Source organism: Narcine bancroftii, chromosome 1, assembly GCF_036971445.1.
Source record: "Narcine bancroftii isolate sNarBan1 chromosome 1, sNarBan1.hap1, whole genome shotgun sequence".
NCBI classification, from domain to species: domain Eukaryota; kingdom Metazoa; phylum Chordata; class Chondrichthyes; order Torpediniformes; family Narcinidae; genus Narcine; species Narcine bancroftii.
In genome coordinates, this window is record NC_091469.1 from 484938074 (window position 1) to 484965781 (window position 27708).

The window sequence follows — 27708 nt, forward strand, 5'->3', positions numbered from 1 at the left end:
GAAGGAAGGGAAACCCCCGACGGTGCCATTTTGGCCGGCTGCCCCGCCGCGTGGCTTACAAGCGGGGCCGGTTCGCCTGCCTTGTGGTGAGCCGCCACATACCATTATTAGCATTGATGTACAGAACGATGTTGGAATGCAAGTCCATAGCTTCCTGAAAATGGCAATACAATAAGATGGAAACCATACTTCATTCTTGCCTTCAATGGTCGAGGTGTTGAGTGTAAAAGTCAAGAAGTCATATTGCAGCTGTGCAAAACTTGGTGAGATTACCTTTGATATATTGTGTGCAGTTCTGTTTGCCACATTACAGAAAGGATGTATGAGAGAAAGTGCAGAGGAGGTTCACCAGGATCTTGTCTGGATTGAATTAGCAATAAGGAGAGATTGGACAAACTGGGGGTTTGATGCACTCTCAATAACACCAGAGACTAGAAGTTACTTTACTGATAGGCTTTTATTACCATAAACAGAAGGCATATCTCATGTGGCTGACCTGAGACCCGAACTTGTCCTGGAGGATGAGTTATTGGCATTGCAGCCCTCATTAGGGGAATCGGGGGGAGGAGCCACAGGTAGAATCAGCAAGGGGCGGGGCCAGCCATACACGTTCAAACAGTATTAACAGTGGTTCCACCACAGGGTTCTTTCTCTGGAGCATCAGAGGCTGGGGGACGATAAAAGTTTATGAGATTATCAGAGGGATTGAACAGATGGGCAGGGTTTTTTTCCAGGCTGGAAATACCAAACACAAGAGGACATAACTTAAGAGTGAGAGGGGAAACTTTAAGGGTGATTTTTGAAGCACGTTTTTCTACAGAGTGGTAAGTACCCAGAATGCATTGCCAGGGAAGTGGTGAAAGCAGATAGGTTGGCAATGTTTAAGGGGCATTTAGACAGGCATATCAACTGTAATGGAATGGAGGGATATGGATCATGTACAGGCAGGTGGGGACTTGTTGAAATTGGCTGACACAGACATTGGACCAAAGGGCCCGTTCCATTGCTGTACTGCTCAACATCAGGCTGACCATCAATGGAATCCCTTTAGTTAAAAACACAATGCTGGAGAAACTCAGCAGGTCAACCAGTGGCCTTTATATAGCAAAGGTAAAAAATACATAACCGACGTTTCGGGCTAGAGCTCTCCTCAAGGTATGGAAAAATGTTGGCAGGCGTCTGAACAAAAGAGTAGGGGGTAGGTGTGGTCACAAAGGCAGGAGGTGATATGTAGAGAAGGGAGGGAAGGGACAGCAGTGATTAAGGGGAGGAGGAATGGCTGGGTAAATAGAGGGGGAAGGGAGGGAGGAGAACTGGGAAGGGGAAGAGAAAGAGGGAGGGGAAAGAGGAGAACAAGTTAGCAGAAACCAGAAAAATCTATGTTAATTCCATCTGGCTGGAGAGTGCCCAGTCGGAAAATCAGGTGTTGTTCCTCCAATTTGTGGGTGGTCTTGGTGGGATAGTACATAAGGCCATGGACAGACATGTGAGTATGGGAGTGTTGACACAGGACTGAAATGGTTGGATACTGGGTGGTCTCTGTCGCTGGTGCAGATGGAGTGAAGGTGCTCAGCGAAACGATCTCCCAGTCTGCGCCTAGTCTCTGTGATGCAGAGAAGGTCTTTGCAACCACACCTCCCCCCCCCCCACTCTTTTGTTCAGACTCCTGCCAACATTTTTCCAAATCTTGATGAAGAGCTCTGGAGAAAAACGTTGGTTATGTATTTTTACCTTTGCTATATAAAGCACACTGTTTGACCTGCTGAGTTTCTCCAGCATTGTGTTTTTCTTTAACCACAGTCTCTACAGATTTTTATGTTTTACTAATGAAATGCCTTTAGTTTACCAAAGTCCCTTTGATGGACCCAGTTAAATTTAATTAAGATAGGCTGAGAAATATATATCTCTGCCACAAGGAGGCCAAGTGGAAACATTTTCTCTTTCATTTTTCAGCTCAGTTTTCCTTAAGATGAAAGTAAATGAGAGTATATTGACATTGTATAGTTTACATTGACATTGCATAGTTTGAGGTAAGATGAGATGAGATAAGCCCATAAGACAAAGAAGTGGAATGAGGCCATTTGACTCATCAAGTCTGCCTTGCCTTTCCATCATGACTCATTTACTATCCTCATACATCCCATTCACCTGTAACCCTTGATTGCCATCTTGATCAAGAATCTATCTACCTCTGTCTTAAATATCCCCAATGACTTGTCCTCCACAGCAATCCACAGTAATTAATTCCATGAATTCACCACCTTCTGATTAAATAAATTCCTCCTCATCTCAGTTTTAAAGGGATGTTTTTGTATTCTGAGGCTGTGCCCTCTGGTCTCAGATTCCCCCACAATAGGAAACCTCCCCACGTCCACTCTATCCAAGCCTTTCAGTATTTGATAGTTTTCAATGAGATCCTTACCCTCATTTTTCTAAATGCCAGAGAGTACAATCCCAGAGCCTTCTACTGCTCCTCATATGAAAACCCTTTCACTCTGGGGATCATCCTTCTAAACCTCCTCTGGACACTCCAATGCCAACATGTTGGCTGCCTTCTCATGGCAGTGCTATCTTCAATGGATGGGAGGTTGGATGGACTGAACTATGTTTGTAACTTTCTGCAGTCTTCTGTTTTCCTGGGTGGTCAAGTTACAAAACCAGACTATAATGCATCAAGGCAGAATACTTTAATAAAACCACAATGCTGGAGAAACTTAACAGCTGAATGTACTTTATATAGCAAAAAAAGTATACGTAAAAATACATGAAGGGTTCAACCCAAAACATTGCTGTAATTGTTATGTTATATATGTTATGTATCTTTACCTTGTTATATAAACTACACTGTTTGACCTGCTGAGTTTCTCCAGCATCGTGTTTTTACTTCAATCACAGCATCTGCAGACTTTCCTGTTTTACAGTAAAAGTCCTAAAACCCAGACTGCTCAGGAAACAGGTCACTCCAGACTTTCTGATTTTCCAGATTCTCGCACAGTGCATCTGTAGCACTTACGCAAGCACGCCATGCACGCACGCACGCCAAATGCACACACGCACGCCAATGCACACACGTAATGCACGCAAAAGCCGAGAGTTTTCAAGAAATCCGGAATCTTAGGTGCTCCAGATTTCAGGCAAGTTTTCAAGAAGTCTGGTGATCCAGATTTCTGACATCCGGATTTTAGACTTTTACTGTACTCCAGCCAGAATACTTACACAGGGCACCTGTAGACATTTGAGTATTCAACAACATCCCAGATCTCCTCAGTTATCTCAGCCAAGTAGAAGGTATTCTGTTCCCATTCTATATCAAACATATTTAGCACCTGTTTCTAGGATTTTGTCATTTGGGCATCCTCATATTAAAAGGAATGTAATGATAATGAGACCGGGGAAAGTGGAAAGAATTACTAAATAGAATAGAGAGTGCATTAATTAGCTAATATGGGGTGACATGACCTAATCTTTTTATGGTAATGGCATGTGAAAGGTGACAAGCATTTCTCTTTGAATTGAAACACCCGAATATGCACTTTATTTGCACATACAAATTCCATTTAAATCTGTCCTTCGGCCATTTTGGTTTTTGTTAAATCAAATGACTAAATGATGTCCAAAGACAATGACAAAACCTGAGTTCAAATCTATGCTGATACTCACATCACAAAAACGAAGTCTTTGTTTACTATAGCACCACAGAGCTGTTTCTGCCATTAAGAGGCATATTGTATAGAAATGATTTGGATTAGGGAATAATGACTTTGTGGCTAAATTTGCAGATGGTTCCAAAATAGGTGGTAGGGAGGGTGGTGCTGAGGATTCTGAAAGGCTGCAGAGAGACTTGGATAGATTAGGAGAATGGGCAAAGAGGTGGCAGATGAAATATAACATTGCAAAGTGTACAGTCATACACTTTGGTCAAGGAAATAGACAGGCAGACTATTATTTGGATGGGGAGAAAATTCATGATTCCAATGTGCAAAGGGACGGAGGAGTCATCGTGCAGGATGCCCTAAAGATTGACCTCCAAGCTGAGTCGGTGGTGAAGAAGCCGAATGCAATGTTAGCATTAATTTCTCAAGGAAAAGCATACAAGAGTAGAGATGTAATGTTGGGACTCTATAGGGGGCTGGTGTGACCTGACTTGGAGTCCTGTGTACAGTTTTGAGCCCTTTATTTGAAAAGGGTTGGAGAGGGTTAGCATATGAGAAACATTTTTTTAGCTGTCAGCTCTTGGACTGTACTTATTGGAGTACAGAAGGATTAGAGAGGAACCCCATAGAGGCATTGTGAATGCTGAAAGGCCTGGACAGAGTTGATGTGGCAAAGTTGTTTCCCATGTTTGGGGAGTCTTGGACAAGAGGGCACAGCTTCAGAAAAACAGATGTAGAGAAATATCTTTAGCCAGAGGGTCATGAGTCTGTGGAACTTTTTGCCACAGGCAGCTATAGAAGCAAGGTCGTTGGGTTGGGCGTATTTAAGGCAGAGATTGAGGGGTATTTGATTAGTTAGGGCATCAAGGGTTGCAGGGAAAAGGCCGGAAGTGGAACTGAATGGGGAGGGATGAATCAACTCATGATAGAATGGTGGAGCAGACTCAATAGGTAAATGGCCCTATTTCAGCTCCTATATCTTGTGATAGCATTTAAAACATGTGGTAAACCACTGTATATATGTTTTGGCTGTGCCACGCCCCTTGCTAGCTGTGCCCTTCCCACAGACCCCTAAATAAAGGTGACTGTGCCACAGCTCTCTCCTCAGTCCAGGACAGTCGACCAGCATGGACGTGCCTCCATTCTATCGTTAAAAACCTATCAGTTTCTACATAACTTCTAGCTTTTGAAGTAATTGATGGTGCATCAAAGCAAATGGGCCCTTCAACCCACTGAATCAACGCCGATCAGCAACCATCCATTCTTTATTCTCCCCACGTTCTCATCAACTCTCACCAGATACGACCACTCACCTACATCCTAGGGACAATTTACAATGGAAAATTAATCACACATTTTGAATGTTGAAAGGCATGGACAGAGTATATGTAGAAAGGTTGTTTCCCATGGTGGGAGAGTAGGGCAAGAGGGCACAACGTCAGAATTGAAGGGTGTCTGCTTAGAACAGATGTAAAAAAATTTCTTTTGCCAGAGGACAGTAAATGTGTAGAATTTGTTGCCAATGGCAGTTGTAGATGCCAGATTATTAGGTGTAGTTAAGGCAGAGATTGATAGGCTCTTGATTAGCCAGAACATCAAACGTAATGGGGAGAAGGCTGATCAGTGAGGCTGAGTGGGAAAATGGATCAGCTCATGATTAAATGGTGGGGCAGACTCAATGGACTGAACAGTCTATTTCTGCTCCTATGTCTTATGGTTTTATTCAAGGCACAGGCAGACTTTCAGGATTTTAAGGAACCATGAATTTTGGGGAACTAGGCAGGTCTGCTGTGCCAGGCACTCAGAATTCTGTGGATTCTGGAATTTATTTATCTATTTGCTCTTAGATGTACAGCACAGTGCCTGCCCCATTGACCACCGCCAGTGGGCTGATCTCGCCTCCAACCGTGCATCTTGGCGCCTCACAGTTTGGCGGGCAGCAACCTCCTTTGAAGAAGACCGCAGAGCCCACCTCACTGACAAAAGACAACACCCAACCCCAACCCACCAATTTTCCCCTGCAACCGCTGCAACCGTGCTTGCCTGTCCCGCATCGGACTTGTCAGTCACCAACGAGCCTGCAGCAGACGTGGACATACCCCTCCGTAAATCAATTGCACTGGAATGTTACTGGGACTGGGGTGCTTGAGTTTTTAGGAGAAGGCTGGACAGACTATGACTATTTTCGTGGATCAAAGAAGACTGATTAGGCACATCTATTGGCCGATTGTACCTGTGGTCCCTCCCCACAGGCTCCTGTACAAAGGTGACTGTTCCACGGCCCCTTCCTCAGTACAGGACATGTGAGCAGTATGGATGTGCCGTTGTTCTTAAATGAATAAAAACCTATTGGTTTCTCAACAACAATCTTTCGAATAATTGATGGTGCTTCAATTTTATTCACTCAAAGTTTTCTTTTACGAAGGAGCAGATCCTGAAGCCAGAAAAGCTGGAGGTCGACCCTCAATTGCCTGAGGCATCCACCAACTTTGAGCTCTGGCTGCACTGTTTTGAAGCATTCCTGCAGGCTTCCTCCACCATTTGAGTGATCAAAGACTGATAAGCTGCAAGTGCAGGTTGGTATCCCGGTGTAGCCATGGACATACTCAAAGGTCAATATCTGTGTAAGATCAGTGTTGTTTATGCCAGGCACCTTCTGGTGACCTGCAAACAATTACCCGGTGAGTCCAACGTCAAATATCTTCGGGCCCTGTGAACTCTCGACGGGGCCTGTGATAGCAAAGCCGTATCCGCTGCGGAGTACACAGAGGATCTGATCCGGGACGCCTACATCACAGGGATCTGGTCACACTACATCCGATGGAGCAAGGGGAGCTCAATTTGATGAGAGCAGTCGAGCTGGCAAGTACACTGGAGGTTGCTCTCCAAAACATGCAGGCCTACTCAACCATCAATGCAGTTACCCCGGGCACCACCATCTCGGGGCGTGCCGCCATCCCTTCGCTCCGCTAACGGCTCGATCATGTCAGCAGTATTGCAAGACCACCTCCTGTCACTCTCGTCCAGCTCCGGTGATGACCCAACCACAGCCACAGGGCTGCAGGAGCACCCAAAGTGTTACTTCTACAGCTTGGGCAAGCATCAAGGGAAACGTTGCCCAGCGAAGGATTCAACTTGTTCCAGTTGCAGGAAGAAGGGCCACTACGCTAAAGTATGTAAGTTGAAACCTCTTCCTAGCAGCGTTGTGTGCGGAACGTGGGGGCTGCCGTCCTGGATACCGTCAGCACCCGGGGCCAGCAGCGCCACGTGTGATCCGTGGGGGCCGCCATCTTGGGCACTATCTTCTGGACTGTTGGACTCTGGCTTTACCTTACTCTTAATTTAGTCTATGTGTGGTCTGAGTCCAGCGTGTTCTTTGAATGAAGTGATAGGAGAAGGTATTCGGTTCAACAGTCAATTTATTACACAGCACAAGAATAAAACTTAACAGAGCTCTGGGTCAGTCGTTAGTTCATAGGTCACCTGCACAGTGAGCTATTTCCCAAGACTGACCCCTATTGTCCCGTTGGCTCAGTTTATATAGATCAACCTTATCATACAGAACAAAAGTTGTCTTCCTTTGCTAGATCTTTTTGCATAAGGGTTATCACAAATCATCTCCTGTTTTGCAGATATCTGGGGTGTAGCGCTCCCATCTTAATCCTCCAGGCCAGACTATCCTGTTGTTTTGATCAGAAATTAATTCATCCCCAGATATTTCTAATCACCATTCTGTTCCTGTCTGGCCAATTTCTGCTGTTCTCTTTAACACCTCCTCATGCCTTAATCTTCCTCCTAGACTGGTTTTCCATTCCCTTTGTTTCTTGCAGGCCATTCTTTGTTCTGGTCTGGCCTGTGTCTCCTGTGCTACTCAACATCTCCTTCAGTTTCAGCATTCCTCCTAAATCGTTTTATGCATTTCCTCTCCCTGTATTTGGGAGCAGACAATTTTGCTCAGCCAACTTCGCTCCATGCTGTGATTGCCACTTAATCACATTCCTCTTTTTCCCTGAACCATGCAGTAAATATAAAATTATTAATTAATAATTTCTTTCATAATGTTTTAACCCCTAGATTCCAACAGGACCCAGCAACCCTGCATGCAGGCCGTGGAGGCCGCCATCATAGGTGTCACCTTCAGGATCCAGCAGCACCCTGGGGGCTGCCATCTTGGACACCACCATCTTCCACAACTGCAATGTGCAGCGACCCAACACTGGCCTCCACCACACTTGGCCAGGACAGCCTACATCAACTCGCCAGGTTAATGATGGCTATTCAGGTCAACGGCCACATGACGAGTTGCTTATTCAATAGCGGTAGCACTGAGAGCTTTATACACCCGGATGCAGTGTGGCACCTTTTCCTTACAGTATTGCTGATGAGCCAGAAGGTCTCCCTGGCATCCAGGTCACACACAGTGTATGTCTGGGGCTTCTGCGGAGTGACTCTAACGGTGTTAGGTACAAAGGTTAAAACCTTGTGTTTTTTTTAACTCATAGTTAATTTTGTGCCTGTCTATTTTTAAAAATAATCTCACTTTTATTTAAGACAAATGAAAAATAATCTTCCACACCAAAAGCATGAATTAAATGCAAGTCATGTTCTTTCAATCTGTATGTAGAGTTCTGTCAACCCAGAACCATTTTCCGTTCTGGTCTGCAAGACCAGGGCGCATCACTTCTGCAGAGAGGTGCGTAGTTCAGGAGTTTCTCAATCAGGTCAACATGCGAGAGGAGCATCTGTCGACAGCAGCATCGCTTCAGTCCCAATGCATCCAGTGCATCACACTCGGTGTACTCGGCCTGCAGCAGGCCCAGGTAGGCCTCCCAGTTGTTGCTGACCACCTTGCCACAAGTAAAACACCGCACCGGGATGATCATCCTGGACCTGGGTGAGGGGGAGGCAACCGGTGGGAGATCACCCAATGACCATGGGCCGGATAAACACTGTGAATGCCGTGCCTGTCTCTTTAAGAGACTATTGTTTGGAGTGTTACCATAGTGACTATGATGTAATAGGTCGTAATATTCACCTAGACGAATGGCTTGCTCATTATTCAACAAAATGTGAAGGAAGCGTGAGCAAGAGAAATTTTTCTTTGAATCAAAATATACACAACACTTCTCTTATTCTGATGGTAATATTGCAGATCTGCGCTGCTATACTATTGGGACTTGATTTTCATTGTCACCTTAAAAGCGTGACGATGGAGTTCAATAGGCCCCATCCACCTCTCACTCTACGTAACCGGCAATTTTCAAGCCAACCACTGCGTGCCACCCGCCCTCCGCAATGCCCTATCATACACAGCCAACAACCCACCCTCTCACCATGGATGACCTGGAGGCTCTCCGCACTTAAAATTGCCCCCTCGCCATCGTTATTTGCTAACCTCACTACTGACTGTAAATCTGTCACCACTAAAAGTAGGCAGTAAAGTGCTGGGGACAGGGCCTTCATCTGAGCAGAGGTACAGTGCTTACTCAAGGAGGGGACTATTGAACCCAGCATCAGTCCTTGGAGACTGCAGGTAATGGTTGTACGGAACAGGAAACAGAATAGGATTGTCATCAGACCATCAACAGATAACACAATTGGATGCATACCCTCTCCCTTGGATATGTCAACCAAATTGCCCAGCATCGGGTCTTTTCGACCATTGACCTGAAGTCAACATACCACCAGCTCCCTATGCGCACAGAGGACCACCAGTATACGGCGTTCGAGGCAGATGGCTGCCTCTACAACCTCCTGAGGGTCCCCTTCAATGTCACGAATGGCATCTTGGTCTTCCAGCGGGAGATGGACCGCGTGGTGGATCAGTACAAGTTGCGGACACTTTTCTGTACCTTGATAACCATCTGCGGCCAAGACCTGCAGGACCATGACGCCTATCTCCAGAAATTTCTTGAAACAGCCAAGCTCCTTAACCTTACATACAATAATGCCAAGTACATGTTTCATACAACCCTTCTGGCCATCCTTAGCTGTGTCATGGAGAATGGAGTTATCGGCCCAAACCCTGACTGCATGCAGCCTTTTCTGGAGCTTCCCCTTCCACACAGCCTCAAGGCCCTGAAGAGGTTCCTTGGGTTCCTTTCCTATTATGCCCAATGGGTCCCAAATTATGCAGATAAGGCCTGCCCCCTCATCAAATCCACATCCCTGCCCCCCTGATGGCAGACGCTCGTGCCGACTTCAATCGCATTAAGGCAGATATCACCAAGGCTGCAATGCATGCTGTGGACCAATCCACCCCATTTCAGATGGAAAGCAATGCATCAGACTTTGCCCTGGCAGCCACCCTTAACCAGGCAAACAGGCACAGTTGCATTTTTTTTTCACGTACCCTGCAGGTCCCCGAGATTCGACTCCTCAGTCGAGAAAGAGGCCCAAGCCACTGTCAAGGCATTGCGGCACCTGTCCGGTAAGAGATTCACCCTGCTGACTGATCAATGCACAGTTGCATTCATGTTTATCAATCAGCAGTGAGGTAAAATAAAAAATGACAAAATACTGAGGTGGAGGATTGAATTGTCCACCTACGATTATGATATTTTGCACCGGCTGGGGAAACTTAATGAGCCGCCAGACGTCATGCACTGCAGGACCTGTGCCAGTGTACAGAGCAACCGGCTGCAAAACCTCCAGAACAATATCTGTCACTCTGGAGTTACCAGGTTTTTTTTATTTTGTCAAAGCACGCAACCTGCTGTACCCCATCTACGAGATCAGGTCCATGACAAAGAATTGCCTGGTCTGTGCTGAGTGCAAGCCACACTTCTACCGGCCAGACAGGGCACAATTAATTAAAGCCACCCACCCCTTTGAGCAACTCAGAGTCGATTTTAAAGGGCTCCTGCCCTTCACTGACCGCAATGTGTATTTTCTTAACATCATCGATGAATAGTCCCGTTTTCTATTTGCCATCCCCTGCTCAGACATGATGGCTGCCACAGTCATTAAGGCCCTGCACAGCCTCTACACTCTTGTTTGGCTTCCCCAGTTATAGCCACAGCAACCAGGGGCCTTCCTTGATGAGTGATGAGCTGTAGCAGTACCTATTGGCCAGGGGCATATGTGGTGATATGTAATTCCACCACTAGGTCACCAGGGGTCATCCCGGTGACCTTGTCTATAAAGCAGTCCAGAGCTACAGTCTAGCCTTCCAGGTTTGTCTTGCAGAGAGACAAGACCTCTTAGTGTCCATATTATTTTATTAAAGCTGTCTTGTACTCGCACTGCTGGTGCGGTTATTGTCAGTACAGCATTGACATAAGCAGGACTACTAGTTACAACCCCTGGGGTAATGGACAAGTGGAGAGGGAGAATGATATGCTTTGGAAGGCAGTCCTCCTGGCCTTGCAGTCTAAGGGTTGCCCAGTCTCCCGCTGGCAAGAGGTCAATACATACACCATATGGCTTCTTAACCACAGAGTCAACGTGAGCATTCTATAGATTCGGACCCCAAGATCCACTGCCAAAAGTCTTACCATTAATACTATATTCTGCCATCATACATGGTTATCCAACTGCACGAAAACCAACAAGATCGTGTCATGTACAGCAATGAGCTTTCCGAACCCTTCTCCATTGACAATGGCGTGAAGCAAGGCTGTGTTCTCGCACCAACCCTCTTTACTATCTTCTTCAGCATGATGCTGAAACAAGCCAATAAAGACATCTGGTACCGCTCGGATGGCAGTCTCTTCAATCTGAGGCGCCTGCAAGCTCACACCAAGACACAAGAGCAACTTGTCCATGAACTACTCTTTGCAGACGATGCCGCTTTAGTTGCCCATTCAGAGCCAGCTCTCCAGCGCATGACGTCCTGTTTTGCAAAAACTGCCAAAATGTTTGGCCTGGAAGTCAGCTTGAAGAAAACTGAGGTCCTCCATCAGCCAGCTCCCCACTATGACCACCAGCCCCCCCCACATCTCCATCGGGCACACTGAAATCAAAACGGTCAACCAGTTTACCTACCTCGGCTGCACCATTTCATCTGATGCAAGGATCGACAAAGAGATAGACAACAGACTCGCCAAGGCAAATAGCGCCTTTGGAAGACTACACAAAAGAGTCTGGAAAAACAACCACCTGAAGAAACACACAAAGATCAGCATGTACAGAGCCGTTGTCATACCCACGCTCCTGTTCAGCTCCGAATAATGGGTCCTCTACCGGCATCACCTACGGCTCCTAGAACGCTTCCATCAGCGCTGTCTCCGCTCCATCCTCAACATTCATTGGAGCGACTTCATCACCAACATCGAAGTACTCGAGCTGGCAGAGTCCGCAAGCATCGAATCCACGCTGCTGAAGATCCAACTGTGCTGGGTGGGTCACGTCTCCAGAATGGAGGACCATCACCTTCCCAAGATTGTGTTCTATGGCGAGCTCTCCACTGGCCACCGAGACAGAGGTGCACCAAAGAAGAGGTACAAGGACTGCTTAAAGAAATCTCTTGGTGCCTGCCCCATTGACCACCACCAGTGGGCTGATCTCACCTCCAACCGTGCATCTTGGCGCCTCACAGTTCGGTGGGCAGCAACCTCCTTTGAAGAAGAATGCAGAGCCCACCTCACTGACAAAAACAAAGGAGGAAAAACCCAACACCCAACCCCAACCCACCAATTTTCCCTTGCAACCACTGCAACCGTGCCTGCCTGTCCCGCATCGGACTTGTCAGTCACCAACGAGCCTGCAGCAGACGTGGACATACCCCTCCGTAACTCTTTGTCCGCAAAGCCAAGCCAAAGAATTTGATCGACCAAAATGAACCACTTTACACTTATCTGGGTTGAACTCCATCTGCCGCTTCTTAGGCCAGTTTTTCATCCTATCAATGTAACCTCTGACAACCCTCCACACTATCCACAACACAGTGCATAGGAGTTTGTACTTCATTCTTTGTTTTCATTCCTCTCTTTTGTAACAGTTTTTTTGCAGAAAATCTAGCTGGCCTAAAGGAAAAAAATATCTCTGGCTTGTATGTGATGTGATGTTTGTACTCCGACTGTGAATTTGAACTTCAAACTGAGTTTTTAAAAAATCTGTACAATCATGTAAAATAAGGTTAACACAGAACCTTCTCCAGAGGACCAAAGGCAACCACTACTGTGAAAAAACATGTGGTCCATTTGTGATCAGCGTTGAATCTAATCTCCACCCTTCTGGAGATGTTTAGACTCTGCATGCTTCCACATGAACTTGACTTTCCACATTCCATTGGCACCCATTCAACATGGATTGCATTATCTGCATTCCTTTGAGCCTGCTAACTTTGTCAAGTATCAATGATACATCAGAATGAAACAATTGAACTTTCTGCAAATGAATGGATTGGTGATTTGCTCACCCTACTGAATCTAACTGACCATGCACAGGGTATTCTCCAGACGCACGGGAGACTGCCGATGCTGGGAAATAGAGGTAATCAGTGAACCCAGTTAAACTTAACTAGGTTGCGTCCACCGGCGGCTTGAAAATGAACATGGCCGACCGAGTTACTCCTGTGACGTCAGCACTTGCACGCTGACGTCACAGGGGAACCCCTGGCTGAAGTGCCTGCCATGATCGAGGGAAGAGAGGGGTCGCTGCTGTGGGCCCGGGGTGGGTGGGGGGGAGAGGTCGCGCCGTGGAAGGGGAGGGTGAGAGGTTGCTACTGTGGGTGGGGAGGGGAGAGGGGCTGTTGTGGTGGAGGGGGAGAATGGGGGGGCTGAGCACGCCAGCGGAACTTTGCTGAGGGGGGGTAGGTGTCGATTGACAATGGGAGTGGGGACTGACGGGGGAAGGGTGACTGACCGGGAGGGTGGTGATTGATGGTGGGTGGTAACTAACAGGGGTGGCAACTGACGGCCGATGGTGGGGAGGAGAGTTACCGATAGTTCCCATGAGTGATTTACTGGGTCAATCCCCCTGCAGAATAAAAGTTTTGCCCCAGTAATCACACCTGGGTCCCAGGATGGCTACCCAGGTGCTGTAGCTTAAAAGAGGCTAGTGTAAAGAGGTCAGGGTGGGAGAAGGCAACATCCCTCACCCGCCCCCCCCCCCCTCCCACACACACACACACACACAGGAGTGGTGAAGCATGACAGGCAGAGGCAGTTTATTGGCTCATACCTGACAAAGGGAGAGAGAGGCAAGAAAAACAAAGGGGTCAGGTGGAAGAAGATGAGTCACACAGGGTGGAGTGAGGGATTTGAAGTCAATGTAAAAACACAGAAATGCTGGAGGAACTCAGCAGATCTCTCAGCGTCCATAGGAGGTAAAGATCTATAACTGACATTTCAGGCTTGAGCCACCCTTCAATGTGTGAGTCAAAAGCAGGCAGGAGACCTGCCCTTTCTTTTAAATCAGATGCCTCCCTGCATTTGACTCATACCTTGAGGAAGGGCGCAGGGCTGAAACGTCGGTTCTATATCTTTACCTCCTATGGACGCTGAGAGACCTGCTGAGTTCCTCCAGCATTTCTGTGTTCTCACTACGATCACAGCACCTGCAGACTTTTGTATTTTACTCCATTAGAAGACAAAGGCTTGATGAGGAGTTTTGGCTCGAAACTTGGACTGTAATTTTTCCTCCCACTCCTGCAGCTCAACCTATTGAGTTCCACCCGCAGATTGTGTCCAGCTTCAGATTCCAGCATCTGCAGTCTCCTGTGTCTCTCCAATCTCTTCAGCTGATAGCCATCTGTTGGATGGGATTCTGAACACACCCAAGCTGAGCGGTGGAAACCTAAATCCACAGTTTTTTTTTAAATTTGGACATACAGCACGGTTAACAGACCATTTCAGCCCTCAAGCCCGTGCCGCCAAATTTACACCCAATTAACCTACAACCCCCAGTACATTTCAAACCCAGATTCTGATCGCTGATGCTATAAAGGCATTGTACTAATCTCTACGCCAACTCTGCTGCCAAGTTATCAACAGTGAGTTATCCACCACAAATCAGAACATCTCATTAAATTAAATCTTTCATACGTTTAGCTGCTCATGTTTTGAGAACTAACTTAAGAGCCTCGCATCCAAAAAAAACTCTCATGATCTCTTTTTCTGTCTCATGGCATCTTGTATTAATTTAAACTATTGTTGTTGGAGTACTTAGAGTGCCCTACATAATGTTTTGGACAAAGACCTTTTTGGTCCTTTATTTGCCCCTGTGCTCTGCAGTTTTAAACTTGTAATCAAACAATTCACGTGTAATTTAAGTGCACATTCCCGATTTTATTTATTTGTAAACATTTTGGTTTGACCATGAGGAAATTACTGCACTTTTTATATATAGTCTCTTCATTTCAGGGCACCATAATATTTGGTACATTTGGCTTCACAGGTATCTGAGTACTCAGGTATGTTTAATTGCTTTATTGGTGCAGGTATAAGAGCTAGGCTTGCTTCTAAGCTTTGGATCACCTTTGGAGTCTGTAGTTGCTATGTTTTAACATGAGGACCAGAGTTGCCCCAATGGAAGTCAAAGAGGTCATTATGAGGCTGAAAAACATGAATAAAATAGTAAGATACATTGCGCAAACATTAGGATTACCAAAATCAACTATTTGAAACATCATTAAAAGAAAGAGTGTACTGGTGAGCTCAGTAATTGCAAAGGACTGGAAGGCCAAGGAAGACCTCCACAGCAGATGCCAGAAGAATTCTCATCATAATGAAGAAGAATCCCCAAACGCCTGTCCGACAGATCAGAAACACTCTTCAGGAGGCAGGTGTCAGTGTGTCGATAACTATGGTACTGTCCGCAGAAGACTTCATAAACAGAAATACAGAGGCTACACTGCAAGATGCAAATCACTAGTTAGCCATGGAAACAGATGGCCAGATTGCAGTTTGCCAAGAAGTATTTGAAAGATCCTGAAGAATTCTGGGAAAAAGGCCTTGTGGACAGATGAGACCAAGATTAAACTGTATCAGTGATGACAAAAGTTAAGTGTGGAGGCGTAAAGGAAGTGCCCAAGATCCAAAGCATGCCACCTCATTTGTGAAACATGGTAGTATGGCCTGGGCATGTATGGCTGCCATAGGTTACTGGTGCATTTATCGTAATTGATGATGTAACTGCTGTTGACAGTAGGAAAATGAATTCTGAAAAAAATATAAACGTCTTAACTGCTCAAGTGCGAGCGAATGCCTCCAAACTCATTGGACGGTCTTTCATCCTACAGCAAGACAATGACCCCAAACATACTGTTAAAGCAACAAAGGAGATTTTTCAAAGCTAAAAACTGGAAAATTCTTGAATGGCCAAGTCAGTCACCTGATCTAAACCCAATTGAGCATGCAGCCAGATGCTGAAGAGAAAACCTGAGGGGACAAGCCCCTGAAACAAGCAAGAGTTGAAGATGGCTGCAATAGAGGCTAGGCAAAGCATCACCAAAGAAGACATTCAGCACTTGGTGATGTCTATGAATCACAAACTTCAAACAGTCATTGCATGCAAGAGATATTCTTGAATTTGTTGCATATCCCTTTTGGATCACGACTTGAGACCGTGGAAACAAGATGAAAGCGAGGGGCGAAGCAAGCAGGTTCCAAGCAGTGGGATCGGTAAGTATTCTTTTGAATCTCTCCATTGGCCAATTAGTTCTAGCCAATAAAAAGAGAGGAAACACAAGTGGAGTGGCCAGTAATGAGCAGTCAGTAAGTGAGTAGCTCAGGATAGGAGTGGGACTTTGAGGATTTGGCTAGAGAGGCTGAGGAGAAGGTGCAGGGGTTGACACAAGGTAAGGACAGATTTATTTAACTTTTTCTATATTTCACAGATAGTGGGGATGGTAGCCAAGGCAGGGGAATGCTCCTCTTGCAGGATGTGGATTGTTAGAGTATCCACCAACATCCCTGACGACTTAATCTGCAAGAAGCACATCCAACTGCAGCTCCTTGCATACCGAGTTAGAGAACTGAAGCTGGAATTGCAAAAGCTCCGCATCATTCATGAGGCAGAGAAGGAGATAGACAGGAGTTAAAAGGATACTATCTCACTAAGGCGGGAGAAAGGTAGGTGGGTGACAGTCAGGAGAGGGAAAAGGAAGGGTGTTCTCCTCAATAACAAGTATATCATTTTGTTAGGGGGATGAACTACCAGGGAAAAGCCATGGTGATCAAGTCTCTGGCACGGAATCTAGTCCAGTGGCTAAGAAGGTAAGGGAGGAGAAGAGGCAAGCTGTGATAGGGGATTCCATTGGGGGACAGACAAGAAATTCTGTGGAATGGATTGAAAATCCTGCATGGTATCTTTCTTGGCATTCTCAGAAGGGAGGGTGAGCAGCCAGATATCGTGAACCATGTAGAGACCAATGACGCGGATTGAAAGGTGAGGAGGTCTTGCAAGGAGAGTTCAGGGAGTTAGGCACTAGGTCGAAGGACAGGACCTCCAGGGTAGTGATCTTAGCATTGCTACCTGTTCCATGTGCTAGTGAGTTTAGAAATAGGAAGATGATGCAGCTTAAGACATAGCTAAAGCCATGGTGCAGGAGGGAGGCCTTCAGGTTCCTGGATTATTGGGCTCTCATCCCTTCATAAATCAAAGAATTGAATATAGGAGTTTGGATGTTAAGTTAAAGTTGTATAAGACATTGATGAGGCCAAATTTGGAGTTTTGTGTGCAGGTTTGGTCACCTAACTACAGGAAAGATATCAATAAGATAGAAAGAGTGCAGAGAAGATTTACTAGGATGTTGTCTGGACTTTAGGGTTAGGGTTACGGGGAAAGGTTAAACAGGTTAGGACTTTATTCCCTGTAGTTTAGAAGAATAAGGGGAGATTTGAAAGAGGCATTTATAATTAAGAGGGGGATAAATAGTGTAAATGTAGGGAGGCGTTTTCCTCTGAGCATAGGTGAGATACAAACCAGAGGACATGGATAAAGGGTGAAAGGGAAAAAGTTTAGAGGAATCACGAGAGGGAACTTTTTCACATAGAGTGGTGGGAGTGTGGAACAAGCTACCAGATGAAGTGGTGAATGTGGGATCAATTTTAACATTTAAGAGGAATTTAGACTGGAGGGGTATGGAGGTACATGGATTGGGTGGAGGTCAGTGGGACAAGGCAGAAGAATGGTTCAGCACAGACTGGAAAGACCAAAGAAACCTGGTTCTGTTCTATGCTTCTATGTATGGAGCAAAAAGAGATGGGGGAGATCTTAAGTGTTTTTTTTTGCATCAGTATTTACTTAGGAAATTGGCACAGAGTCATGGAAAATAAAGAACATGGAACATAGATTTAAGAGGAGGAAGTGCTTGCAGTCTTCAAGCAAATAAGGGTGGATAAATCCCCAGGATCTGACAAGATAGTCCCTCAGACTGTGAGGGAGGTTAGAAATATTTAAAATGTTTTTACTCATGGGTGTATTGCCAGAGGATTGGAGGGCAGCTCATGATGTTCTGTTATCTTAAAAAGGCTCCAAAAGTAACTCTGGAGATTATAGACCGGTGAGCCTGATATTAGTAGTATGTAAGTTATTGGAAGGTGTTCTTAGTGATCGGGTATACAAGTATTTAGATAGCCAAAAAATGATTCGGGATAGTCATCATGGCTTTGTGTATCCAATCTTAGATTTTTTTCGAGGAGGTTACCAGGAAAGTCGATGAAGGAAAGGCTGTGGATGTTGCATGCATGTACTTTAATAAGGCCTTTGATAAGGTCCCACATGGGAGGTTAGTCAGGAAGGTTCAGATGCTAGGTATTCATGGGGAGGTAGTCAACAGGATTCAACATTGACTACTGTGGTGGAACACGGTACTGTAGGCATGTCCGGTATGTCTTCACTGGGCTGAAAAGGCTGGCCTGCCCTCTGTACCTGTACCTGTAGCCCTTTCCCCAATAAAGGCCGAGAGCCCTAGTCTCCTCCTCATACCTGCCTTAGACATGAGCCAGCAGCACGTAGAAGCATGTCTGGGTCTTTTGATCAATAAAATCTTTGACTGTCTGTTTCGTGTCTGCAAATGGTCATTGATTGTGCAACAATTTATTGATCAGAATTTTAAAGTGCCACGGGCAAGGCAATCTGACTGGAGAAGCTGGAGATGGATCCAAAGGAACCAGAGACTTCTGTAAAAATTGATATGTGGCTACACTGAAGGCCTACCTGAGGCGCCATAAAATCACAGCCGATAGTGATTAGTACGACCTACTCTTCACAGCTGTGAGCCACTGAGCGTACCGATGAATTCGCGACTGCTCTGGATACGAAGAGGCAATGGCCTTACTCTGACAGCAGTACGGAGCCCCGAGGACCACGATGTACACACGCTTCCAGCTTGGCTCCCAATGCCAGGATTCAGGGTGAGTCGGTCGACGATTTCGTGAGGGCCATGCAGGAGCTGGGACGAGACTGCATGTGCTGGGACGTGATTGCAGTGACCTACCAGGAGGAGCTCATCCACAACAGGCTAGTCGCTGGATTCTCCTCCCATTAAATACAGGAACAACTCCTGGAAAAGGTGATTGGTCCCTACAGGAAGTGGTGTAGATGGCCCAAGTGATGGACACTGCCCAAAAGAACGCGGAGGTCTACTCAGCGGGCACGCGGCCACCAGGTGGGGAGAACGGATGCTGCCATCTTGGGACTCGGGGCCCCTGACTGCAGCTCCCACCACCGAGCACACAAGGTGCAACTACTGCAGCTAAAGCAAACATCTGCAAAAGTACTACCCAGCCCATAGTGTGACCTGCTCGAACTGCCAGAGGAAAGGACATTACATCAGGGTATATTGTTCTAAGCCCCTCTCTAGCAGTTCCGCAAGCAGAACATGACCTGCGTTGCCATCTTGGGCGAATCCAATTCTGTCATCATTTCCACTTGATGAACTTCCAGGTCAAGGGCATGATAACACAGAGGGGCTTCACTTCCAGACTCCACTGTGTGCAATCCAGTACAAGATCTCATAATTGTAGGTGGACAGCTCAATTCTCCACCTCATGATCTTGTCATTTTTGATTTTACCCCACTGTTTATTATTAAACATAAAAGCGACGGCTCTCCGGTCCGTCAGCAGAGTGAATGGTCTGCTGGCCAAGTAGTGCCTCCAATAGCATTTAACCTCCACTGTAGCTTGTGCCTCCTTCTCGATGGCGGAGTGCCTGCGTTCGGGGCCTTCGAGGGTATGGGAAAAAAAATAGCATTGCCTGTCTGCTTGGTTTTACATGGTGGCCAGAGCAAAGACGGAGACATCACTTTCCACTTGGAATGGGACAGATTCATCAATAGCGTGCATCCCTACCTCGGCAATCTCGTCCTTGATGCCCTTGAAAGCTTTACAGGCCTCCGCCATTGGGGGTAGGACCTTGTCTGCATAGTTGGGGATATATTTGGCATAATATGAGAAGAGCCCCAGGCACCTTTATAAAGCCTTGGGATTCTGTGGCAGAAGGGGCTGCATGTACTCAGGGTTGGGGGCGATGATGCCATGCTCCACCACGTACCCCAGGATTGCCAGCTGCTTGATGCTAAACATGCACTTTTTATTATTATATGTGAAATTGAGGTACTTTGTGGTGGCGAGGAACCTTTGCAGGCTCTCATCGTGTTCCCTCTGGTCATGGCCGCAGATGGATATGTAACCTTTAGTTCACTGTCATCCACCATTTCCCTTTGGAACACCAACACCCCACTTATGAGGCCAAATGGGACCCGTAGGAAATGATAGAGTTGGCCATTGGAAGTGCACCTCCTGCATACAAACCCCTAGTGTGCACTGATAAGGTACCCAGATGGACAGAACGATACATTATCCATCCGGGACCTGGCACAAGCGGGGGCCCCGGCACACGATATCCCCAGGCAGTGACCAGTCTGTCCCCAGAGCCGATTAGGTAGTATTAAAATGTGGTTTTCAACCTTTTTGTTTCCACCCACATCCCACCTTAAGCAATCCCTGACTAATCACAAATTGCCTATGGCACAGGGATTACTTAAAGTGGTAGGTGAGTGGAAAGAAAATGTTTGGAAACCACTGCTCTACTGTAAGCCTGAAAATCTGGACTGCTTGGGGATTGGGTCAGTCCAGATTTTCAGATTTTCTGGTTTCTGGGGCAGTACTTTTAAAATTCATATTTAAGGAATAATAAAGAAGAGATGAACAGGTAAATTTTGATAGTTTGTTCATGCATGCTTCATTTATGAAAACAAGCAGCTTTAAAGAAAAATAACACTTGACAAAAATGCATCTCTGGCACCTTATGCATGCACACGCACACATAAAAGTCTGCTAACTTTAAAAAGTTTGAGAGTTTTCGAAAAGACCGGATCTCGGATGGTCTGGATTTCTGGACTTCTACTGTATTTGCTGACATCCATGTGCCTACGTAATGTATCTGTGAGGCTGAAGCAAGTAAGAATTTTGGTGTATTGGTACATTGTATTTATGTATATGACAATAAATTCTCATTCTTATAGAAACAGTTAATATTTTAAACCCAACAATAACTGTTTCTCTTTCCACAGACACAGCCTGACCTGGTGAGTGTCCCCACAATTTTCTACTCTTTTATCAGATCTGCAGCATTTTTTAAACATTCTTGTCCTCTGAGTTTGTTCTTCTGGAGAACACTGCCTAGAAATCTTGGGAATTTCAAAGAGGGAAATCATTTGAAGAGGAGGCTGGTACAATAGGGACATTCAAAATACTCTTAGAAAGCCACATGGATGAAAGGAAAATAGAGGGTTATGAGATAGGGAAGGTTAAGTTCAGTGGTTCTCAACCTTTTTCTTTCCACTCACACCCCACTTTAAGTAACCCCTAAGACATCGGTGCTCTGTGATTAGTAAGGGATTGATTAAGGTGGTTTTTGAGTGGGAAGGGAAGGTTTAGAATCTCTGCTCCAGACCCAATTGTTACTGAAATATTTTGCTTGAGAAAAATGGTCAATTACAACAGTGGTTTTCAAACTTTTTCTTTCCACCCGCATACCACCTTAAGCAATCCCTTACTAATCACACCAATGGCATGGAGAATACTTAAAGAGGGGTGTAAGTGGAAGGAAAAAGGTTGAAAACCACTTGTTTAGTTTCTTTGAGTAGGTTTGTAGAGATGAGCACAACATTGTAGGCCAAAGGCCCTGAACTGTAATGTTCTATCTCTATCCATCTATATTATTGGTAGATTGCCTTCTGCATGAGGAGGAAGTTGCTAAGGGACAATATTTATTCTGTGGTTGCCTTTAGAATCAGCATTAGAATTTATTGACATGAACAAGTCACTAAATTCATTGTTTTGCAGCAGATTCACAGAGAACCACTTTACAAAGATAAATAAAAATAGTGTACGATAGTCAAAGTAAGGCATTGTGGTCCATTGTTCATTTAGGAATCCCTCCTTCACCTATCACCTCCTACCTTTGCAACTACACTTCTCCCCTACTCTTTTATTCAGACTCCTGCAGCATTTTTCCAGATCTTGATGAAGGGCTCAAGCCCAAAACGTCGGTTCTGTATTTTTATCTTTGCTATATAAATGACACTGTTGGACTTGCTGAGTTTCTCCAGCGTCGTGTTTTTACTTCAACCACGGTGTCAGCTGACTTTTGTGTTTACTTCCGCCCCTGTACTAGATGGTTGGGACGGTGCCATTACAGCGCCAGCAATCGGTTCCCGGTTTCAAATCCCGCGCTGTCTGTAAGGAGTTTATACATTCTCCCCGTGCCTGCATGGGTTTCCTCCAGGGGCTCCAGATTCCTCCCACTGTTCAAAATGTAGCAGGGGCTGTAGGTTAATTGGGTGGCACAGGCTCGTGGGCCAAAACGGCCTGTTACTGTGCTGTATATCTAAAATTTAAATTTAAAATAAATCTAAAATTACATAAACCAGTCACTTGGTCTTGTTGACAATGAGGGAAAGGCTGTTCTCCTGGCACCAAGCCACAAGTCCTTCTATCTCTCATCTGTATTCCACCTCACCATTGTTAGATATATAGCCTACAATAGTGGTGTTATCCACAAGATGGGTTGACACACAATCTACAGGAAGAACTCAGCAGGTCAGTGGGAGAAAAAGAATATCAGGTATGTTTCCTCTGATGAAGAGTTTCAGCCAGAATTGTCGGCCATTCCTTTTCTCCCTCTGATGCCGCTCGGCCCGCTGAGTTCCTCCAGTAGATCGTGTGTTACTCCAGATTCCAGTACTTGCAGTCTCTCATGTTTCTAATTTATTCATTTTTTTAAATTAAATTTTGAGTTGCAGCAAGGCCCCAGGCATTTCCAGCCCAAACACCCATGAGACCAACCCCGGAATGAAACATGAAAATCTACAGAAACTGTGGCTGTGGTGAAAACATACAGAAATACTGGAGGAACTCAACTGGTCTCACAGTGTTCACAGTAGGTAAAGATATGTTGCCGACGTTTCAGGCCTGAGCCCTCCTTCAAGGAATAAGCAGGGAATAGGAAGATTTAGGAATAAAGAGTAAAGAATAAAGAATAAATCCTCTTTATTCTTATGCCTTGCTGTTCTTTGCTTATACCTTGAGGAAGGGCTCAGGCCCGAAACATCAGTAATATATCTTTACCTCCTTTGGACTCTGCGAGACCAGCTGAATTCCTCCAGTATTTACTGTGTGTGTATTAACCCACCAACCACATACATTTTTGGTATGTGGGAGGAAACCAGAGCAGCCAGGAGAAACCCACGTGGACATGGGTTTAGTGATAGTGCACTAGTGATCCTCCTGACCACTAGAGGGAGTCGGAGACTAGTTTGTGGCAGCTTGGGTTGGATTCAAGATGGATGCCTCCACACTGTCTTGAGTCTATAGCTAATTAAGTATAATTTTAAAAGAACCTGTTTCTTTATTACAATAAAAGGAAACATCACAATAGGGAGATTTGAATAGTGTTTATCCACACAATCATAAACTATTTCATCATGAACTGCACTTTCTTCTGAAATTCTGTCACAATATATCCTGTTCTTTTGCTCTTTTTTCATTACCCGTTGGCCTTAAATATGCGACGACTTGCCTAGTTAGCATGCAAAAACAATTTTTTTCACAGTGTCTTGGTACCCATGACAATAATAAACAACTTGTTTCAACAATTCAATTCATTTCAAAGAAGGTGCTCAGTCAATGGTTTTTTTCAAAATTAGGCTTTTGAAAATAAATAGGGGAAATGATTGTGAGGTAGGGCTGTGATGTGGGTGGTATGATTTATTATGAGAACGTAACAGATTGGGAGAAATTACTTTTCACAGTTGTTGTCCAAAGAAGTTGTTGAACCAGAAACTTGTGTATTGCAAAGGTAAACTACAGATAAATATTTTTAAACAGAATATAACAATATATAATCATGTAAAAGTCAACAAAAATCTGGTATTTTCCATATATCACGTGTAAAAGTTGACCCTAGTCTCTCACCTCAGGTCTGGCAGGGGCCAGCCAGTCCCTGCCTCCCGCCCATCAGAGCTCCCGACACCTTAAACGTGGCCACCCACCCATCGAAACTTCCAACGCCTCCAATGACGCGGTGAAAAGTAGCATCCATGTAATAGTCAACCCCATTAATTTAACGTTAAAAAATGGTCTACAATATTCAACTTTTACATGAGTATACATTAAGTGCAGGGACGCTACGAAGCAATTTTATAAAATATTGGTTAGGACACAGCCCAATAGAGTTCTGGTACCTCGCTATAGAAAGGTCTTGGTAGCAGTGGGGAGAATGCAGTGGACATCCCCAGGATGAAGCACTTTGGGCATGAATAGGGACTGGGGAGATTGAGGGGAGGTACACAAAATGATGAAGGACACAGATAAATAGTAGGAAAATCTTTCCATGGCAGAGGTGTCAAAAACTGGAGGCTTAGGATAAGTGGTCAGAGGTTTAGAAAACAGCTGAGAGGGGGGCGTGGCAAGATGGCGTAGGGAGGGGACGTGCATTCCCGGTCTCCCCCAGGCAGTTATATAAATACCCGTTTTAAGAATATTTATTTTCTGTTAAAAGTCTTTGTTTTGTTTATCAATTGTTTTTAGTTTAAAATAGCAAAAAAGATTAAGGAAAATAGAGTTCAAATACAGAACAAAACTACACTCTCCGACTTTGGAAGAAACTCGGCCTACTTGCCCAGACAGAACCACGGAGTCAAGGCTGGAATTTTCTTAAGAACAGAGCTCATTAATTGGACTGTCGGATAAGCTGGCCTTGGACACCTCTCTGAAAGATGTTTAAAATGGCAACAAAGATTAAGGAAAATAGAGTTCAAATACAGAACAAAACTACACTCTCCGACTTTGGAAGAAACTTGGCCTACTTGCCCAGACAGAACCACGGAGTCAAGGCTGGAATTTTCTTAAGAACGGAGCTCATTAATTGGACTGTCGGATAAGCTGGCCTTGGACACCCCTCTGAAAGATGGTGATGAATATTGATTTGAAATGTTTTATGAAGATAAATTGAAGACTTGAAAAAAAAATTTAAAAAAAAACTTTTATTGATTGTAAACAATGTTTAACTCAGTGTTGGGAGGGTGGAAAGGGTGCAAAATTTAATATCAAGTTTGGATTTAAAAAAAAAAGAGTTTATGAATAAGATTGGTTAAATTGATGGACCGGGGTTTTATGGATATAAGAAATGATGATTTCTTATACGTGTATTTTGTCTGCCTGGGTGGGGGGGAGGGAGTGGTACTTCTGCTCCCAAAAGTCATATGCCACTTGTGGTTTATACCACACCCATTTGGGTTTTTGGGAATTAACCACCACAAGGTGGTTTCCTAAGGGGTTAGGGGAGGTGGTGGGGGGGGTGAAAATTTGAAAATTATTTAGTATCTATTATGTAATATTATACTAAGTCAATTTGAAATGAATGTATGGAGATACTATAAATAAATTTCAAAAAAAAAGAAACAGCTGAGAAAGAATCTTGTACATTCAAGATGACTGTAATCTAGAATACCCTGTCAGAGGGAGGGTTGGAGGCAGAAACTCTCACAACAGACAAGAAGTATCTAGATGAGAACTTCAGTCTTCTAGAGTTTTTCAGAATGAGAATCAGAATTATCATGAACATGTCACAAATTTCTTTGTTTTGTGGCTGCATAACAGTGCAAATATTGCTATAAATTACGTTTTGCAAATAAATAAATAATGCAAGAAGATAGCAGAAAGTGAGACAGTGTCTGTGGTTCATTGTCCATTCAGAAATCTGATGACGGAAGGGAAGAAGCTGTCCTTGTGCCGCTGGGTACAAGGAGGTGGTTACCAGGAAAGATAATGAAGGAACGCCCATGGATGTTGTCTACATGGACTTTAGTAAGCCATTTGATGTAGTCCCACATGGGAGGTTTGTTAAGAAGTCCCTCAGTATTCAAGATGAGGTAGTAAATTGGATTAGACATTGGCCTTGTGGGAGAATCCAGAGAATTGTGGTGTAGCAGGCTGAGTGACCGCGCTGGTGGACGGGCCAAATCGCCGCAACAGTCGGCCATCCCAAGATAGCGTGGGCCCTCCTCCACAACTGCGAAGAAGCCCGCGGTTGACGTCACGTGCAAGCTAAGGGAACCCCACCCCCTGCTTCCGTGTGGCGTTCCACCGGCCAAGGAGTGGCACAGCGACATCCTGACATCACTTCCGGAAGCCGGCGCATACGTCACCGGAAATGGGCATTTCCCACGGGGCAACACGGCGAATTCAAATAATAAAGTCAGTTTTTGGTTCACCCTCGTACTATGTGGACGTCTCTTCATTTTGTAGCACTGCTACAATAGAGGATTTCCCATCTAATTGGAGACCTATGACTAGTGGTGTGCCTCAGGGATCAGTGCTGGGTCCATTGTTGTTTGTCATCTAAATCAAGCATTCTCAACGGTGGCTCTTGAGGCCCACAGCACATTTAAGTAAGTCTTCTTTTCACCTCACGTAACATAATTTTTAAAGGTTTTATTATGTATTCTGTAGGAGAGAAGTACGGAAGAAACTAAAGCTTCACAGGGAAAGGAGTCCATAGACCTTGAGCAGAGTCCTGGGGGGGAGGGGTTAGGGGGAAATAACCAAAAAAAAAGGTTGAGTATGGCTGATCTAGATCAACAATCTGGTTCAAAATGTGGTAAATTGGATCAGCAACTTTTGCACGACACTACGATTGAGGGTATAGTGGAATCTGGACCAACTGGAAAATGGGCTGTAAAGTGGCAAATACAATTTAATGAGGAAAAGTGTGAAACGTTGCAGTTTTGGAGGACAAAGCAGGGTAGGACTGACATGGTAAATAACAGGGAACCGTGGAGTGTGGTTACTGTGAATACAGATACATAATTCCCTGAAAGTGGTGCCACAGGTAGACATGGTCATAAAGAAAGTTTTTGGCACATTGGCCTTCATAAATCGAAGTACTAAGTTCAAGAGTTGTGATGTTATGGTAAAATTGTGTAAGATATTAGTGAGGCCAAGTTTGGAGTATTGTGTGCAGTTTTGGTCACCTAACTACAGGCAGGATATCAATAAGATAGAAAGAGTGCAGAGAAAATTTATGTGCTTTTTGCCGGGACTTGAGGAGCTGAGTTATAGGGAAAGGTTGAATAGATTGGGACTTTATGCCCTGAAACATCAGAGAATGAGGGGAAATTTGAAAGAGGTGCACAAAATTATCAGGGATATAGAGGATAAATGCGAGCAGGCTTTTTCCACTGAGGTTGGATGAGACAAGAAGCCAACATGGATCAAGGATGAAAGATGAAACATTTAAGGGAGACATTCGGGGGAACTTCCTCATGCAGAGGGTGGTGAGAGTGTGGAACGAGCGGCCAGTGGAGGTGGTGGATGTGAGTTTGATTTCGACATTTAAGAAATATTTGCATAGTTACATGGATGGGAGGGGTATGGAGGGATATGGTTTGAGACCAGGTCGATGGGACGAGGCAGAAAAATAGTTCAGCACAAACTAAATGGACCGACAAACATCAACCATTCATTTCTGCCACTGGTGCTGCTCGACCTGCTGAGTTCAGCCAGCAGATTGGTCTTTGCTTCCGTTACTGTGCTGTATGACTGTGACCTGCTAGTGGGTGTGGTGGGCACTAGACACTGGGTTGGGAGACAGGCAAGTTC

At 45.0% G+C, this 27708-nt stretch overlaps 1 protein-coding gene, 1 long non-coding RNA gene and 1 pseudogene across 3 annotated transcripts in view; 2 read left to right on the plus strand and 1 right to left on the minus strand.

Moving 5' to 3' along the window:
* LOC138751936 (uncharacterized) overlaps positions 1 to 8219 on the plus strand; it is a 114132-nt gene extending 105913 nt beyond the window's left edge. Inside the window, exon 4 of the long non-coding RNA XR_011350271.1 lies at positions 7728 to 8219. This is a non-coding gene — a long non-coding RNA (uncharacterized lncRNA). The remainder of the gene's footprint in view (positions 1 to 7727) is intronic.
* Positions 8220 to 8284: 65 nt separating this feature from the next.
* LOC138761683 (DNA-directed RNA polymerases I, II, and III subunit RPABC5 pseudogene) lies at positions 8285 to 8541 on the minus strand (annotated as a pseudogene).
* A 4478-nt stretch (positions 8542 to 13019) lies between these two features.
* The window catches only part of plcd1a (phospholipase C, delta 1a), a 243269-nt gene continuing 228580 nt past the window's right edge, over positions 13020 to 27708 (plus strand). For both annotated transcript variants that reach the window (XM_069914931.1, XM_069914936.1), the window contains exons 1-2: positions 13020 to 13088; positions 21117 to 21131. In XM_069914931.1, coding sequence (XP_069771032.1) covers positions 13035 to 13088; positions 21117 to 21131 — 69 coding nt within the window. In that variant the 5' untranslated portion in view covers positions 13020 to 13034. The remainder of the gene's footprint in view (positions 13089 to 21116; positions 21132 to 27708) is intronic.